This window comes from Macrobrachium nipponense, chromosome 31, assembly GCF_015104395.2.
Source record: "Macrobrachium nipponense isolate FS-2020 chromosome 31, ASM1510439v2, whole genome shotgun sequence".
Lineage (NCBI taxonomy): Eukaryota > Metazoa > Arthropoda > Malacostraca > Decapoda > Palaemonidae > Macrobrachium > Macrobrachium nipponense.
Window position 1 is genome coordinate 56,089,001 of NC_061093.1, and position 18,977 is coordinate 56,107,977.

General features: G+C 37.0%; 1 protein-coding gene across 1 annotated transcript in view; it reads right to left on the reverse strand.

Moving 5' to 3' along the window:
* Positions 1 to 18,977, reverse strand: part of LOC135206987 (rho GTPase-activating protein 8-like) — a 265,248-nt gene that overhangs the window by 244,212 nt on the left and 2,059 nt on the right. The window contains 1 exon segment of the mRNA XM_064238590.1: positions 4,583 to 4,651. Coding sequence (XP_064094660.1) covers positions 4,583 to 4,651 — 69 coding nt within the window.

Consider the following 18,977-nt stretch of genomic DNA (forward strand, 5'->3'; position numbering starts at 1 on the left):
CTTCTGCGCATATATATTTATGTATATGTGTGTGTGTGTGTCTATATTTATATATATATATCCATCCAAATAAAAGAAAACCAACGCGACACCAGAGGATTTCATCTCCCAGTTAGCAGTAAAATGGCAACCGTCTGATTTCTCCTGGATATTCATTACTACATCTCTCCGTGCTAGTCATCACCGGTCAAAATGGCATCATTCATTTCCTCCCGAGATGCGCAGGCGCAGGAACATCCCAAATACAATCTCGTAAATGTCTACCCAAGCCCCCTAACATCAGTTGCGAAGTGAAAGTGGAGACCTTAATTTGAACCTTAACAAAGTACAGTAATTACGTAAAGCAATTTCTTGTCGGGGCGGCTAATGACGTACAAATTAAATGGTCAATGGATACCAATTTAGAATATAAGTATTATTACTGCTTCTTTTACTTCCCAGAGACGATGAAATATGCAAGAGGTGAAAAGCATGAGAAGAGAAAACATTTAAATTATTACTACTATTTCAATCGTTACTTCATTGGGGTATATATATATATATATATATATATATATATATATATATATATATATATATATATATATATATATATATATATATATATATATCACTCTCATCAGTGCTTCGTATTATTCCTTCTAAGAGTTATACTATATTACTATATTTATCACACTAATAACACTTTCACTGGGTATTGTACAACACTTCCATTGGGTATTGTACAACGCTTCCACTGGGTATTGTACAACCCTTCCACTGGGTATTGTACAACACTTCCATTGGGTATTGTACAACACTTCCACTGGGTATTGTACAACACTTCCACTGGGTATTGTACAACACTTCCATTGGGTATTGTACAACACTTCCACTGGGTATTGTACAACACTTCCATTGGGTATTGATCAGAAGAGTAACCGTTTCATTAACTGCAGTAAACTTCCAATGACCTGACGTTTCATTTTGTCGAGGCACATAAATGAGGTTGACAACGACTCAAGTGGTTGTTATGACAACGTCCTGCTGTGGCAAGATGACACATCTGCTTGTATTTTTGCGACTCTATTTCGGTAATTTTACCTTGGTAAAGAAAAAATACCTTATCTAGTCCATACTCTTTGGAAGTACTGTTAAGTAGATGAATGCATGGCAACTCTTAGCAATTGCGAGAGTGAAGCACAAATTAAATTACATGATGCAGTCATAATATACTGCAATTTGCAAACTTATCATTATCAAAACATCACCCGGCGCAACCCGAAAAAAGGGTCATCCACTTGAAAGGCAAGTTGGCACACTGTAGAATAATAATATATATATATATATATATATATATATATATATATATATATACATATATAATATATATATATATATATATATATATATTATATATATAAGACAAAGGAGAAAATCATTAATCAGAACGAAGACGAAGGAACAAAAAATAACAGATGAAATTACCAGCTAAAAAAAAATAAACAAATAAACTCATACGAATGAGCAACAGATAAACAGCAGTTGAGAAATCCACGAGGGAAAATCATCCCTAATGCATAAATGTTACCCGGAGTCAAATAAAACGGAAGTTGCATAGCACCTCGGTCATTAATCTCCGGAAATCTCATCCCAGACGTCGTCATTTCAGAAAATGAGCAGCATCACTTATCAGACACACTTTCACTAATGACCTCTTGACTCTCTCTCTCTTACGATAGGAGGTGTTCAATGAAGATTTTTGGCAAAATGACAACAAAGTCTATAAACCTCTTGACACTCTCTAACGATAAGCGGAGTTTAATGATAATGAAGATTTTTGGCAAAAACCTCAACCGAGTCTAGTATAAACATTCTCCTTCATGGCGACTTGCTTGCTGACCAGATTTCTCTATACGTCAAAACTTTGTCTTATCTCCATCTGGTCACTCTCATTTTCCTCAGTCTATTACCTGGTGTTACTAATTAAAATCTACCGTTTAAACAACAGCTTCCAAATACTCGCAAGTGTCACTAAATTTTCAAAGGACACACGGTAAATGTGTATAAAATGTATAATCAAAAGAAACTCCAAATCTTTATCTCATCTCCATTTGGTCACTTTCGTTTTCCTCAGTCTGCTACTTGGTGTTACTAATTAAAACCTACCGTTTAAACAATGACCTTCAGTTATATGTGAATGTCACTATATAAAGATAAAAGGCCCATAAAACACTATTTGAACGTTGCAACCATATATTTCGAGCACTTCCTTCTGTGCTCCTGATCACTGGTAAAATAAGGACATAGGATGTCTTACAAGAGTAATTATACAAAAACATATGTAGGTGTGGCAGTAAGTCTCTGTTGGTGACCCAGGAAGAGTGGAAATTAAACTACTCCCTGGTGATTTCTGGCCTCATTATTTAAAAATAAATGACACGATAAATGTGTATAAAAATGTATTTATCAAAAGACACTCATATTCAAAACAACCCAAATATATTCACGTTAAATATCCACAGAAATACACAAGATCTTAAACGTATTATGAAGAATTACGAGTCAATTATATGTGAATGTCACTAAATTTCCAAAAAAAAAAGGATACACGATAAATGTGTATAAAATGTATTAATCAAAAGAAACCCGTGCCCAAGACGACCGAAATATATACACGTGAAATAGCCACATAAATACACAATGATTTTAAGCGTATTATCAAGAATTACGAGTCAATTATACGTGAATGCCACTAAATTTCCAAAAAAAAAGGATACACGATAAATGTGTATAAAATGTATTAATCAAAAGAAACTCGCACTCAAAACGACCCACACATATACACGTGAACTACCCACAGAAATACACAAAGATTGTGAGCGTATTATCAAGAATTACGAGTCATAACGAGTGAGAGCTTTCACTGATGAGATATATAGCAGACCTGTACCAGCAAATCTTTCCGCTGATGTCTTCACGCTCGCAAGGAGGACTTTCACGTGTAATTATAAGTCTTTGAAATGACGTTAATTGGCCGAGAAAGAATCAACAAAGGTGAATAGGTGAAAGGGTTAAATATGAAACGCAAACACACTCAGAAGTAAAAAAAAAAAAAAAAATTCAACTCCAGAGCAACAGCACGAATATAACGACCTTAATTAACCTTTTTAATGTGAAAAGTCCGAACGTGATCACGAATTGATACGAAACATTTACATCTCAATCGTGTGGCAATGTGGTGGATACGAAAATGTCAATTGAACCGAATATAGAGTTAAGGGCTAAAGGCAAGGTGCTGGGACCTATGAGGTCATTCGGCGCTGAAAGAGAAATCGACAGTAAAGAGATTTGAAAGTTGTAAAAGGGGGAAAACCTCGAAGCAGCTGCGCTAGGAAAGTGAGAAGGTAGAAAGAGAATATGGAAGGAGGTACAGTAAAAGAAATGAAGGAGGTTGCAGCTAGGGGGCTGAAGGGACGCTGCTAAGAACCTTAAGTAATGCCTACGGTGTACCGCATGGGGTGCACTGACAGCGCTACCCCTAAACGAGAATGAAAATAGCAATAAAGCGATACAGAGTAATGGAAGCATTCTATAAAACTAGAAATGCCTACAGTGTACCGCATGAGGTGCACTGAAAGCGCTACGGAGTGGGAAATATCAATAAAGTGATACTGAAGAGACAGAGATCTATGAAACGGAAGTGTTCTACAAAACTGGAAATGCCTACAGTGTACCACATGAGGTGCACTGACAGCGCTAACCCCCTACGGTGACGGAAAGTGATACTGAGGAGACAGATCTATTAAATGGAGGTGCTCTATTAAACTAGAAACGCCAGCAATGTGTTAATGAAGCTAGTTTCAAAACTAACGCGAGCACTCAAAGACCATAATAACTGCATTGGATTAAAGAGTAATACACAATGGGTTAATTCGAAAATCCAAAACTCATAACAATTAATCAATGTGAGACATAACGGGTTAATACGGTTTTACTAAAAACTCACGAAAACCACCGCTGATAAAATCATAACTTTACAGGTTAGTTAGAAACTCCAAAACTTCAAAAAACTGATTAAGATTAGCTAAAGTAAATTCACATCACCCGTCCCTTACGACGTTCCTGATTGGCTGTTGATAAGCCAATCGCAGGGCTGGAAACTCTCAAGTCTCTCTCGAGAGTTCACATAGGCAGGATGTATGTGTCCATCTCTCTTGAGGCATAAGTCTTTCAAAAGTATCTCTCGGGAGAGGTGGAACATATATCCTGCCTATGTGAACTCTCGAGAGACTGAGAGTTTGCAGCCCTGTGATTGGCTTATCAACGGCCAATCAGGAGCGTCGTAAGGGACTGGCCTAGACATCAGATACACGGTTAATGCGAATCTACTATGGTATATACTTACTATAAACAAACAAACGCCAGCAGAGGATTACTGTCATAAAAAATAAGGTTAACTGAAAACACACACAAACTACAACTGATTTTATGAAAAAACTGCAAACTGCAACCATTGATAAACGTAAAAATGTTGGTTAACTGGCAACTCAAGTAATACCAAACAGCAGGTTAACGAGAATTCATCGGCATCACAAATTACCTGACGCGAATCCGAAAAACTCAATGACATCCTCTTTTCCGTTCCTTGAGGGAGTGAAGAGCAGTTCAACTGAAAATTTAAGGAAATTATACAAATAACGGTAATTGATTTGATATTCTAAAAGCACTAATGATAACAGGAATTATTGCTGCTGACAGCATACGAATCCAATGAAAATGTAGGGCACTGACATGAAATTATCAGAGTAAGTCTCTCTCTCTCTCTCTCTCTCTCTCTCTCTCTCTCTCTCTATATAATAGATATATATATTATATATATATATAATATAATTAACTATATTATATATATACTATTAATATCATATTATAATATATATATAATATATAAAATAAAAAATTTTTGCTGCAACATCGAACTCTTCCACTAAAGTTAATGAGCTAAATCAAATACCAAATGAGGCTACATATAATCATAAAAACGGAAATTATTTGTGAGCCTTCCGCGATTGTCAGCGGTCAGTCTCTCTCTCTCTCTCTCTCTCTCTCTCTCTCTCTCTCTCTCTCTCTCTCTCTCTCTCAATAAAATATTTGCTGGAATATCGACATCCACTAAAGCATGTTCTAATCAAATACCAAATAGCTATATATAATCATAAATACTGAAAATGAACCCAGGTCAATATCTGTAATTTTTGGTGAACTTCCGCGACCTATATCCAGCCACAACCATGATCTACAATCTGAGACCATGGCCACAGCATTCCTATCTAAATCACGACCGTCTCAAGCGACCGTTTCGAGCGACCGTTACGGAAAATAACAAGGTAAGCCACTTCCCCCAAAAAAAAAAAAACTACCATTTCAAAAATATAACATAAAAGCAAAGGAAATATCTCACGCATTACCAAGCTTCCTGGAGCTCAGTATAAAACAAAGCAATCAAATATGACTAAGACATGGTCAAATTTATCGGCTACGGGCTGACACCTTAGTGCATAGTCATTATATTCAGTTTTTATCCACAACTGCATTCATCTATTTCTGATTACCGATCTCACGGTCCGGGTTTGCGTCTCCACTCTACCAAACTGTCATAAAAAAAAGAATTCATTTAACTGGAAACAAACTGAAACTGGTTTGATTCGATTTCATTTGTATAGATCTTTGGCATCATGCCAAGCACTGGGGCAACTAAGGCCATCCAGCGCTGAGACGGAAATTGTCATTGAAAAGTTATAAAAGGAGTAACAGGAGGAAAACCTCAAAGCAGTTGCACTATGAAACAATTGTTAGGAGAGGGTGGACAGGAAGATGGAAGAAAGAGAATATGAACGGAGGTACAGTGAAATGGAATGAAAGTAGTTCCCGCTAGGGGTTGAAGGGACACGCTGCAAAGAACCTTAAGTAATGCCTACATTGCACCGAATGAGGTGCACTGACGGCACTAGCCCCCCTACGGGAAACTGAAGCTCATGTCATAACATGACGTACCAGTGAAAATCGAAAATTACGATGTAATCAAATGTATATTTATAGTTTAAGGAAGCGGTTTTTCTTAGCTTTTTTTTTCCCAGTGCAACAAGGAAGCGCAAGTAATAACGTTTTCCTTAAGAACCTGGAAACACAAAACTTCCAGGAAATAAACACCGCAATAGGTTCTTACTTAAGGAAACCGTGCTATTGTTAACTACGAGAATTGAGCGTCACTTTTCTCACGCTAAACTTCTCATTTTCTTCCGTATTGTACACAGCACGCTTACCTTCAGATATCTAGCTATTATCATTCCAAATGCCTCCTTCTAAGCATATCAGTTCAAATGGGATTACTTGCATTGTTTATATAAACAAATAAAATAGATAGCTCCATGCGAGATGGAATGGATTAAGACTTAAACCATATGAGAGAACGATGGGATTACTTGCATTTTTATATCAATAAATAAGAGATGGTTCCTTGTATTATAAGAGGACGACTTTCACTAAGGCTCATTATCAGTACGTCATCCCTTTCTGTTTGTTTGTTTGTTTTTTTTTGACGGCCTCGTTATTATTATTATCGCAAAGCAAGCCATCTCCTCAATGACCGTCCCACTGCCCTCTTTGCGGACGTGAGAGAGAGAGAGAGAGAGAGAGAGAGAGAGAGAGAGAGAGAGAGAGAAACATTATAATTAGGATAATGAATGGCCACAATATGATGATGAATGTAATCTTGACTCCCAGCAGTCCAGGTTGCGAGAATAATAATAATAATAATAATAATAATAATAATAATAATAATAATAATATATGAGGGTAGGAGACCCTCTCTCAAACATGTTTTGTTAAAGAGGATGCCAGCACCAGTGGAACTGATTTTATATATTGAAAAGACCATATATAAAATTAATTCCACTGATGCCGCCATCCTCTTTAACAAAATAATAATAATAATAATAATAATAATAATAATAATAATAATAATAATAATAATAATAATAATAATGAGTGGGTCAAAAAAAAAAGCGATCACCACACCTCGCACCAAGAGAAAGGGGATGACGTGATGACGTATTGATGATGAGCTTTAGTGAAAGTTGTCCCGAATAATAACCGTTTATACGTTGTCTTCCGTGCCGCTACTTGAGAGTAACGATAAACAATGATCGTGATATATCTGCGCTGGCATCTGATAACGATAATGAGGTTTGGTAATGAGAGACTGTGAGAGCAACTCTCCTGGAAAGAAAGATGTTGACGTTGCAGAAATTTCGCAAAATCACGGGAGCTTAAATCACTCACTTAACTCTCTCAACTTTCACAAATGAAAGTTCCATTCGACGTGTTATCTCTTATCTGAAGATTATGGGAGAGACGGGTGTGCCATTTCACTGCTCTGAGAGAGAGAGAGAGAGAGAGAGAGAGAGAGAGAGAGAGAGAGAGGAACGAGAGGAGAGAGACGAGAGGGACCGAGGAGAAGAGGAGAGGGGAGGAGAGAGAGAGAGAGAGAGAGAGAGAGAGAGTCTATGAAGGCTTCGAGAGAAAATAATGCAATTTAAGCTTATGGCAAAATATCCAAGGCAGTATAATATGCGATACACACTATATATATATATATATATATATATATATATATATATATATATATATATATATATATATATATATATACACATATATGTGTGTGTGTATGTGTGTGCGTGTTTATGTGACCACGAGATATTACGCACAGTGCTCCCTGTTTTGTGCGAACGAACTTGGTAAGTTGTGAGACAACCTTAGGCACTGGACGTAGAAATGTCAACTGACATCCTGGTGCATTTCCTGAGAAAATAATAATAATACGAAGCCAAGAAATCCTCCATTTTAATTTCGGAAGCCATGTGTTGCATATATAACCACGCGTTTGTTTGTTTGTTTGTTTGTATGGTGCTTTTACGTTGTATGGAACCAGTGGTTATTCAGCAACGGGACCAACGGCTCCTCGTGACTTCCAAACCACGTCGAGAGTGATAAACTTCTATCACCAGAAATACACATCTCTCGCTCCTCAATGGAATGGCCGAGAATCGAACCCACGACCACCGAGGTGGGACGCTAATACCATACCAACCACGCCACTGAGGCGCTATATAACCGCTCGTGTTGATACGAGGATCCATTACGCCGGCATAGTGGGAACTGTATATGTAATTCGACAGAATATTACATAAGAATTAGTCATAAAAGATGGAAATTTCATTTTTCTGTAGTTGCACGTTTACGATGGGCAGGGTTACTAACATGTGGAAAATTAGACATAGGTTATTGAGCGCACGCGCTAGTTGGTATATAGCCATTTACAGTTCGAGTTCACGTAAAAATTGAACCAATTATCACACTTATAAAAATTTAGAGTTCGAGAGTTAACGTCAAAGTACGCCAAATTATCACACTGATAAAAAAGCTCACGCAATAGTACGATTCGACGTTGAAAAACGTTATTACATTTCCGTTATTGTGAGCGGCAAGCGGTACTATAGAGATAAACATAATGCAGGTACGGTGTAATTCAAATGGCCTCCTCCCGTCCCAACTTACCCCCCCCCCCCTCGCCCCCTAACCAGTCATTAAATTTTGACGTGGAGAATATAACACGAGTTTCAAATGATATAGAGTGCGTTTCTATACAAGCGGACTTTTGAATTCACCCTCAGACTCCGATTAAACCCCAAATAAACAACCTTTTAAACGTCTGAATTTGAACAGGTCACATTCCAGAACATTACACGGTGCATACGGAACTCAAAACCATAAACCGTATGAGTATATATATATAATATATATACGGAACCTTCCCCTTCCGTCTTCATCGTAACTCAGGTACAGAAGGTCAAACCTTTTGCGTAAACGCAAAACAATTGCCGTGCCAAATCCGCCTCACAGAACAATCTTTGTACTTGACGCAAGAAGTTCCTCGTCGGCTATACCAATCCGGTGGTCCGAAGTTCGTTTCTCGGCTCGGCCTACGCGGAACCAGAAGAATTTATTTCTGGTGATGGAAATTCATTTCTCGATATAATGTGGTTCGGATCCCACAATAAGCTGTAGTAGATCCCGTTGCTAGGTGACCAATTGGTTCCTAGCAACGTAAAAAATATCTAATCCTTCGGGCCAACTCTAGGAAGAGCTGTTCATCAGCTCAGTGGTCTGGTTAAAATAAGATATACTTAACTTCAACTTGACATAAGAGCACGAGATCAAGGACACGTCTTTCTTCGTCATTCCTACTCATGACTTTATCTAGAGGATTTCCGCCATGGAGTTCTTCCTGGCTGTAAAAGTATATATCTTAGTTTGGCCAGATCACTGAGCTGATGAACAGCTCACCTATAGGGCTGGCACGAATGGCCCTAGATATTCTTACGTGGGTAGGAACCAATTGGTTACCTAGCAACGGGACCTATACGGCTTATTGTGGGATCCGAACCACATCATATCGAGAAATTAATTTCTGATCACCAGAAATAAATTCCTCTCATTCCACGTTGGCAGAGCGGTGTGATCTAACTCAGGACTACCGCATTGGTAGGCGAGCACGTAAACCGCTCGTCCAACGAGGAACTTTCCCCGCCTGTAATCCAGAAATTAAACTGCGCCTTCTCTCATTCAGGTGTTGATTGATTGGGGCATCTCTAAGGGCATTTCCATACGGGTTCTCTTGAAACACGTAAGCAGTATATTACCGAATAAGCTATCAACATATTGCGTCAAAGTTGACGGTCCAGGTAATACTGACATTTAAACCCTGAATATACAAAAATCATCTGTAGTACACAATTACTCTAAATCCTCAGACCCAAAATTGGTGTTACATTCCCAACAGATCGTAAATTGTAACCCCCAAAAAATTAATGTTTAGCCTCGATCTCAACAAAATACGTATAATCTTAAAACTATTTTCAATTTCCCCATAAACAGCGTCGTTTATGTAGAAAACAGACATTTATCCAAGATTTTTCACTTCTCTAATGATGAATCACATTTAAAAGTATCCTAAAGTAACATTTCTGGCTATACTTGAAGGATACAAGTCATTACAAGATAATAAATACCACCAATATTACTCGAGATCATTTTTCCAATCCAGAAAAAACTACGTAACCGTTATATTTCAAAGCAAAAGAACAACGTTTCCCTTCCTCAAAAAACGAAAAGACAATGCTAGAGAATACTTTTTGTTTCATTTTCGTAAAATCTGCAACCACAAGGCACCACCCCTGTTCACCTTCGGCCTTGCCTCCGCCCAAATCTCTCTCTACCCCGTGAACGACCGTCCTTCAGGGCAGACCTGATCAGGGACCAGGCGAGGATTCTCGAAAACGACAAAATGTGACCTTTCACAGGCGAAGTTTCAGGAAATGGCCAATCAATCAGTGTGTATCTCAACAATCAGAAGATTGTTCCCTTCCCTCCTCGTCCAAGTCTCATGACATCACTCACTCACTTCACTAGTTACTCGTTGGACGAGTGGTTTTCGCGCATGGCTACCATTCCGGTGGTCCGAAGTTCGATTCTCGGCTCGGCCAACGCGGGATCAGAGGAATTTACTTCTGGTGACAGAAATTCATTTCTCGAAATAATGTGGTTCGGATCCCACAATTTAAGCTGTAGGTCCCGTTGCTAGGTGACTAATTGGTTCCTAACCACGTAGAAATATCTAATCCTTCGGGGCAGCCCTAGGAGAGCTGTTAATCAGCTCCTCAGTGGTCTGGTTAAACTAAGATATACTTAACTTTTAACTTACTACGCTATTCATGGAGTTAACTTGAAAACGACAGATATCACAGGGCACTGGAACACGTGTATGTCTAAAACACACATACAGGCTCTGGATAAATATATACCGAAGAAGAAAAGTAAACATCATTCATGCATACCAAGAGACAGAAGGATCTTGTTCCAGAAAATCAGAAAGTGGAAAAAAGGTCTTGCAAAAGAAAAAAATGCATGGAAAGTTATAGAACTAAAAAGTAAGATAGAAAATGCAGAACAAAAGATTATACAATCAAAAGAAAATGAAAAACGGGACTTGGAAGAAAAAACCCTATTAAATATCAAGCAAAACCCCAAAACTATTTTATACTCATATGCGAAGAAGATGAATAAAAGAAGAATAGAAATAGGCCCTCTGAGAATTGAAGGGAGATTAACGAATGAAAAAAAAGGAAATTTTGCAACATACTGGCAGAACGATATAAGAGAGAATTCACCCCTAGAATAGATAATGAAGATAATGATATAGAAGTAAGGGACGAAAATAGTGAATATTTAGCTGACATAGAAATTAATGAAGCTGATATTGTGCAGGCAATTAATGAAATTAAAATGGAGCTGCTGCAGGGCCGGATGGAGTCACCCTGCTATTTTGTTAAAGAAAGTAGTTCATTCTATCGCAAAGCCACTTGCAATATTATTAAGACAAAGTGTAGATACAGGCAAGATTTATGATGAGCACAAATTAGCATATATCACCCCTACTTTCAAAAGTGGATCAAGACTAGAGGCAGTATAGGCCTGTGAGTCTAACATCACATATTATGAAAGTGTATGAAAGGGTAATGAAGAAAATATTATGAAACATTTAATAAAAAATAATTTGTTTAATATAGGACAACATGGTTTCGTACCCGGAAAAAGTACACAAACCCAACTGTTAGTCCACCGTGAGAACATATTCAAAAATATGAAAAGCGGAAATGAAACAGATGTGGTTTATCTAGACTTTGCAAAAGCTTTTGACAAAGTAGACCATAATATATTAGCAAAGAAAATTAGAAAACACAATATCGTAGATAAAGTAGGAAGATGGTTAAAAGAATTTTTACACAACAGAAAACAGATAGTTATTGCAAACGATGATAAATCGGATGAAACCAAGGTAATATCCGGTGTGCCACAAGGTACGGTGCTAGCTGCAATATTGTTGTTATTATGATGAAGACATAGACAGTAATGTTAAGGATTCGGTAGTGAGTAGTTTCGCTGATGACACAAGAATAAGTAGAGAAATTACTTGTGATGAAGATAGGAACGCTCTACAAAGAGACCTTAACAAAGTATATGATTGGGCAGAGGTAATAGGATGGTATTTAACTCTGATAAATTTGAATCAATAAATTATGGAGACAGAGAAGGAAAGCTATATGCATATAGGGGACCTAATAATGAGACAATCACAAAATTAATAAGGAAGCAGTTAAAGACCTTGGTGTGATGATGAATAGGAACATGTTATGCAATGATCAAATAGCCATTCTGTTGGCAAAATGTAAAGCAAAAATGGGAATGTTGTTACGGCACTTCAAAACAAGAAAAGCTGAACACATGATTATGCTTATAAAACATATGTTCGTAGTCCACTTGAATATTGCAATATGATATGGTACCCACACTATCAAAAGGATATTGCACAAATAGAGAGTGTACAAAGGTCCTTTACAGCTAGAATAGAAGAAGTTAAGGACCTAGACTACTGGGAAAGACTACAATCCTTAAAATTATATAGTCTAGAAAGGAGAAGAGAACGCTACATGATAATTCAGGCATGGAAACAGATAGAAGGAATAACAGAAAATATCATGGAACTAAAAATATCAGAAAGAGCAAGCAGAGGTAGATTAATAGTGCCCAAAACTATACAGGAAAAATAAGGAAAGCACACAGAACATTAATCCACTACGCACCAGCATCGATAATGCAGCGTCTATTCAATGCGTTGCCAGCTCATCTGAGGAATATATCAGGAGTGAGCGTAGATGTGTTTAAGAATAAGCTCGACAAATATCTAAACTGCATCCCAGACCATCCAAGATTGGAAGATGCAAAATATACCGGAAGATGTACTAGCAACTCTCTGGTAGACATTAGAGGCGCCTCACACTGAGGGACCTGGGGCAACCCGAACGAACTGTAAGGTCTGTAAAGGTAAGGTCTCTTCTCTCTCTCTCTCTCTCTGTCTCTCTCTCTGTCTTATTACCTAAACCTATTTACGTAAAAACGCATATAAACATATAATATATATATACATCAAGTTACAAACGGCCCATTAAAAACACTCTCGGTTTATAGCTAAGGACTATATAACTAGTCCACCGAAATATAGTCCATCAGGTTTAAGCCGAGAGTGTTTTAATGGACCTTTTATACTTGAGACGTAGCCTATTTTAACAGAAGAATTTATTTACACACAAGAATTTATTTGCATAATATATATATATATATATATATATATATATACATATATCAGAGAGCGAGAGAGAGATCTAATAAACCATACGACTCCAAGCTCTTCTTCATGCGAATGGTGTGAAAACAAAACGGGAGAATTCTCAAGAAAGAGAGAAAAAAGCGTAGTAAAGAAAACCACTTACTCGGCGTGAGAACACTCATTACTGTCAGGTAGCGTTCTCTTCAGAGCGTTAAAAAGTGAGCCGACGTTACCTGGGACTCTACTTATGGTCGTTCCAGGTACGTTTATGGTGCTTTCAAAATTCATTCCTGTCTATTTACATATTTTCGTCATGTGCAGAACGTTCGCTTAAGCCAAAGCTCGTTGGCTAACATATTCGAACTGAGTAATAAATGTTGACTGGGTCACGCCATGTCAAATTGCAGTTATAAGAAATAAGTAAAAAAAAAATGCAGCCGAGTTTTCTGTACAGCGTATAATGCTGAAGGAAACTCTCACCTGCGGCCCGGTGGTGGCCTATGCTGTATGAAACTTCAGCTAACTGCCCATGAAATTCTCAGTCGCGGCCTGGTGGTGGCACTATGTAAGTTTTAAAAAAATGCAGTCGAGTTTTCTGTACAGCGTATAATGCTGTAGGAAACTCTCAGCTATAACGGCCCATGAAATTCTCAGCTGCGGCTCGGTGGTGGCCTATGCTGTATGGCACTCTCAGCTTTAACGGTCCATGAAATTCTCAGCCGCGGACTGGTGGTGGCCTATGCTGTAGGCACATATAGCGGTGTCATGGACGTACGATTATAGCTAACTTTAACCTTAACTAAAATAAAAACTAATGAGGCTAGAGGGCTGCAATTTGGTATGTTAGATGATTGGAGGGTGGACGATCAACATAATAATTTGCAGCACTTTAGCCTCAGTACTTTGTAAGATCTGAGGGCGGACAGAAAAATTACCGACGGTCAGACCAAAAAGCCATCTCAATCGTTTTCTTTCACAGAAAACTAAAAAAAAGTCGTTCGAGATGGAAGTGAAGATTCCTTCTGGAGTAACGAAAGAGACTTAATAAAATCAGAAAAACACCATTTAAATACGTTACGAAATTAGAGATGGAGAAAAAACGATTAATGACGACAGAATATGCAAAAAGGAGATGGATTAAAATGAGGTTGAGTCTTCCAAATATACTTGAGCGAACAATCACATCCGGAGATTTACGTAAAATAATAGCATAAATAAATAAATAAATATATATATATATATATATATATATATATATATATATATATATATATATATATATATATAATATATAGAAATGGTATAAGCCACGAAGGAAAAATAATCAACGGAGTTTCCTTCGTGGCTTATACCTTTATTTATGGATTTGTCACGTTCCAAACTTACGTGATTCAGTTACACACACACATATATATTTATATATATATATTATATATATATATATAATATATATATATATATATATATATATATATATATATATATATATATATATATATACACACATATATATATATATATATATATATATATATATATATATATATTACACCTAGGGGCAGGAGGGGGATCGTGAGCAGCAGAAGCCGTGACCGGGTTATATCGTCATTATCATAACGGTGTGACCATACACACCTGCAAACACCAAGAGTCACTCTCTCTCTCTCTCTCTTCTCTCTCTCTCATCTCTCCTCTCTCTCTCTCTCTCTCTCTCTCTCTCTCAAAACATGCAAACCAACATTCGTGATACAAGCCAAAGTTTATTGCAAAGCTTCAAAATAATTTTTCCTCGTTTATTGGAATAAATAACGTAACTCGACTATTTATTAGGCCTACCATTAACCACGCAAATCACCGATTCATTAATATTATAAGGCCTACCGCTAATATTCTCTCTACGCAAATTAACTCACTCCCTTCAGCTGCCTGTCACGACGGCTTTCGCTTGAACGAAAGACAATATATACTGAAAGGAGGCTTCAATGCTCATATATGCCGTTATAGGTGCCTGTACTAAGTTAATTCTCTCTTCCACGCGAGCTTACAAACCGTGATGATAAGCTGAGTATCCACGCAAGCCTACAAACCGTGATGACAAGCTGACTAGCATCTTCAGAGACAGCGGGCTAAAATGCTTTAAGCTTGCAAATAGGGTTTTACAGTTTTAAACACTTGGGTCCCTTATTCCTATTCCGTGAAGTTAACAAGACGTAAGAGTATACCTACAATTGCCTAATGAATTGTTATCTCAACGAATTCATATCAAACATAACAGCGCTTAACAGGGTAATAATCTAATAATAATAATAATAATAATAATAATAATAATAAAAATAATAATAATAATAATAATAATAATAATAATAATAATAATAATAATAATAATAATGGGAGAAAAACAACCTATTAAGCGAAATGTTTCTAATTTCTTCTTATACCCACATTGTACATATGAGCAATTTATATATATTGTTGGTCTTAGCTTCCGATATCATAAAGGAACTCTAAATTTGATGGGTGGAGCTATCATGTGGTGAGAGCAGTACTGAGTATATTGTTCATAACTAAATATATGTCAAACTTACCATAAAAGAAATTCAATCTGCTTAATAACTTTGCGAATTTTAATGACAAATACCTATTAGTTAACTTACGAGCAAGAGGAAAATTTCATAGTCACCCTTATCGTATGTCTTACGGGCTCACAGAAAACGGTGTCGTAATACAATAAGGGTAACTAAACAAATATAATGCACATTGCCATCAATCACGATAACCAATCTTTTAAATTATTACTATAAATCTATCTTCGTCAAACGATATTCCAATTTTGCTGGAAAGAAATCTACCATAATATAATCACTGAAAGTGTTTTTGTTTACTGAATCTCTAATAAAACTCCCGTTTTCCCCTAACCTCACATTTTTACGCATCCAATTTTTGGAGGAAAAATTTGTAATGTGTAACGCAACCTAACCAAAATTGTTATAAACAGGTTTTATTTTTACTTGGGGGAGGGGGCAGCAGGAGAAAACTTTCCAAAGGGCCTCTAAATACCTAGAGTTGAAAATTATCACTGCATTCACTATTAGTAGCCATGGGATGATGGTGGTAGTAGGCTGTTTGGATACCAGACCTGGTTTCCCTGCCCAAGAAAATGCAAAATGACATATCAAAGCCTAAATCAACCACGAAAGCGTTACTAACACAGCGAAAATGATATAAGAATAGCATGAAAACTTTGATGGGAAAATTATATAAGAATAGCATGAAAACTTTGATGAGATAAAGAATGCACTACCCATAAAACACACGATATACAATGATGTACAATTTAACTATACAAAAGCATATACTATAAACAAAATGCTCTGCATCCAAGTTACTAAAAAAGTAAAATCACAGGCAGCTTAATATGTTATATACCATGGTCACAGGAAGAAGTTATCACATCACTAATCACCTGCTAAGATTAGCAGATGGTATTTTGTAAAACTGTAACAATATTTAGTATTGTGTAAAGTCCAAAACAATTTAAAAGGGCCTAATTGTCTCATTTGTTTGCCATACTCTTATCTTTGTGGTTAATATACTATGGATGACAAGGAAATACATGAGAGAAGTTAATTTAAGCACATACAGCACTATATACTCTCAGCCCAGCAGCATAACACGAATGCATTCATTAACTTGTACCTCTGCAGAAAACTATTAAAACAGATGCAATGTACGTATGAACAAAGACCCAGTATCCTAAGACTAAGGTTATTACTATGACCACTTTAGGGAAACACTGCCATTTTCTCACCAACTTTTTGTATTATGAAGCTCACCAAATGTCACAAGAATAGGTACAAACCAGATAGTGATCAAAACAAAACATAAATTTCATATATTAAAATAGTCAAATCTTCATTTGTGGTTTTCCTCAACTTTTTTCATTGAAATTTTGTCCCAGGAAAAGTGTAAAGGTCTAGAAGGAAAAGCATCAGTTATCTAAACCAAAGAATCCTAGCATGAAAAGCAGTAAACTGGGAGTTTTGCATTTTTGGGCAGTAGCAAACAGATCGACCTTGAGGTGGCAAATTGTCCTAATTATGCGCATGAACCATAGATTTTTGTGACTTTATATATTAGGTATATTGCATTTTTTCCTAGTGTGATGGGTTCACTTGACACCTGCTTGGTTTTCCTATGACAAAACCCTAGTTCCCAACCAAGGTTTTCCACACAATTGCTTGAAATAATTATGTAGGCTAGCCTAAGAAAGGGACACGCAATGACAATAGGGTAAATGACCGAGCGGTAACATAGCGGCCACCTCCCGGAAAAAGTACTTGAATTCTCTGCCATGAGCATCCGTCAAGAGTTGTGGCCTATCCAGGCAGCACACCGAGACTTCTACGCTCCTCTCGAAGTAAGTGTTTTCTCCTAAATTACGAAATAATGGCATAATTCAAACGATTTTAAGGCAAGTGGCCGCGTTCCGAGAGAGGTGGCCGCTATATCGCCGCTCGGTCATTTACCCTAGGCTAGCCTATGGAAGGGAAGCACAATGATGAGAAGTCTGGACTTGAAATTATGATCAAAACTCGTCAAGCAACATGAAAATTTTTGGAAAATCTGTTAATAAATTAGTAAATGACATACTACGCGGCCTTCATTTTGCCTAACCTATTCACCGAGGATTGGTAGGTTAGGGTAAATCACCACGGCAGGCCAACCCTCATCACGGTGGACGGGTCTTATTCACTCGATATTTAATTGGTGAAACAAGAATACAATTGCAACTCTAAGCATACCATTTAAAAGACTGAAGTTTCATCAACATAATGTGATATATGAAAGCCCAACACGAACTAAAATAAGCATGTGAGCTCTTCGTAAAATATGTTTTCAAGGCAGTTTTGAAATCCAATATGGCGGCTACGTTTTTCATGGAAGGTTCTGATCAGTGATGGCCACCATCTTTCCCCAGCCTTCCCAGCACTCATTTGAACAATGTTAGCGTATATATGTAACGTTTATTGATCTTACTCAAGATTGCAGTTGTAATCAGCACAATAAAACAACATTTTGTTGCCTATATTAGTGAAAGTATGAAACTTGTTATTCCCGGGGTTATGGTTTGAACTGAATTCATTCTTACCTTGTAATCGGTGGTTTTTATCCTTACTGCCATCACAACTGAAACTCCACAGTGCTTATTTGATTGTTATTATACACATTTTGGTCTCAGTTCACTCCACATTGCACTTTAAACCCGTTGCTGTTCCTGGTTTCTAAGCGCGCGCGCCATAAACACAGTTATGAACAGCAGACGACGACTGACGATGAAACTGCAAAGTTTTATTCCCTAAACTGTTTACTTTACTCGTTATTTAGTTTAAATTTACTTTGTTATTTAAAAATTTTGATTTAATTCATGTATATTATCCCTTTTTTGCAACCAAATTACCCGAAAAATTACAGATATTTCTAAAGTAGATACAATCAAATGTTTCTAACGTTTTCGTACATCTGGCTGCTGAAAACCATAGAGGAACGAATACGGAAAAGTGCATAGAGGAACGACTACGGAAAAGTGAATTATATACGTTTTTTTTTTTTTTTTGCTTTTTTGTTTTTGCTAGCACTTTTCATTGATTTCAGTCTATATTAGTATTTTGAATTTCTTTAATAATCGTATGCCAGAAATAAATGTAACCTT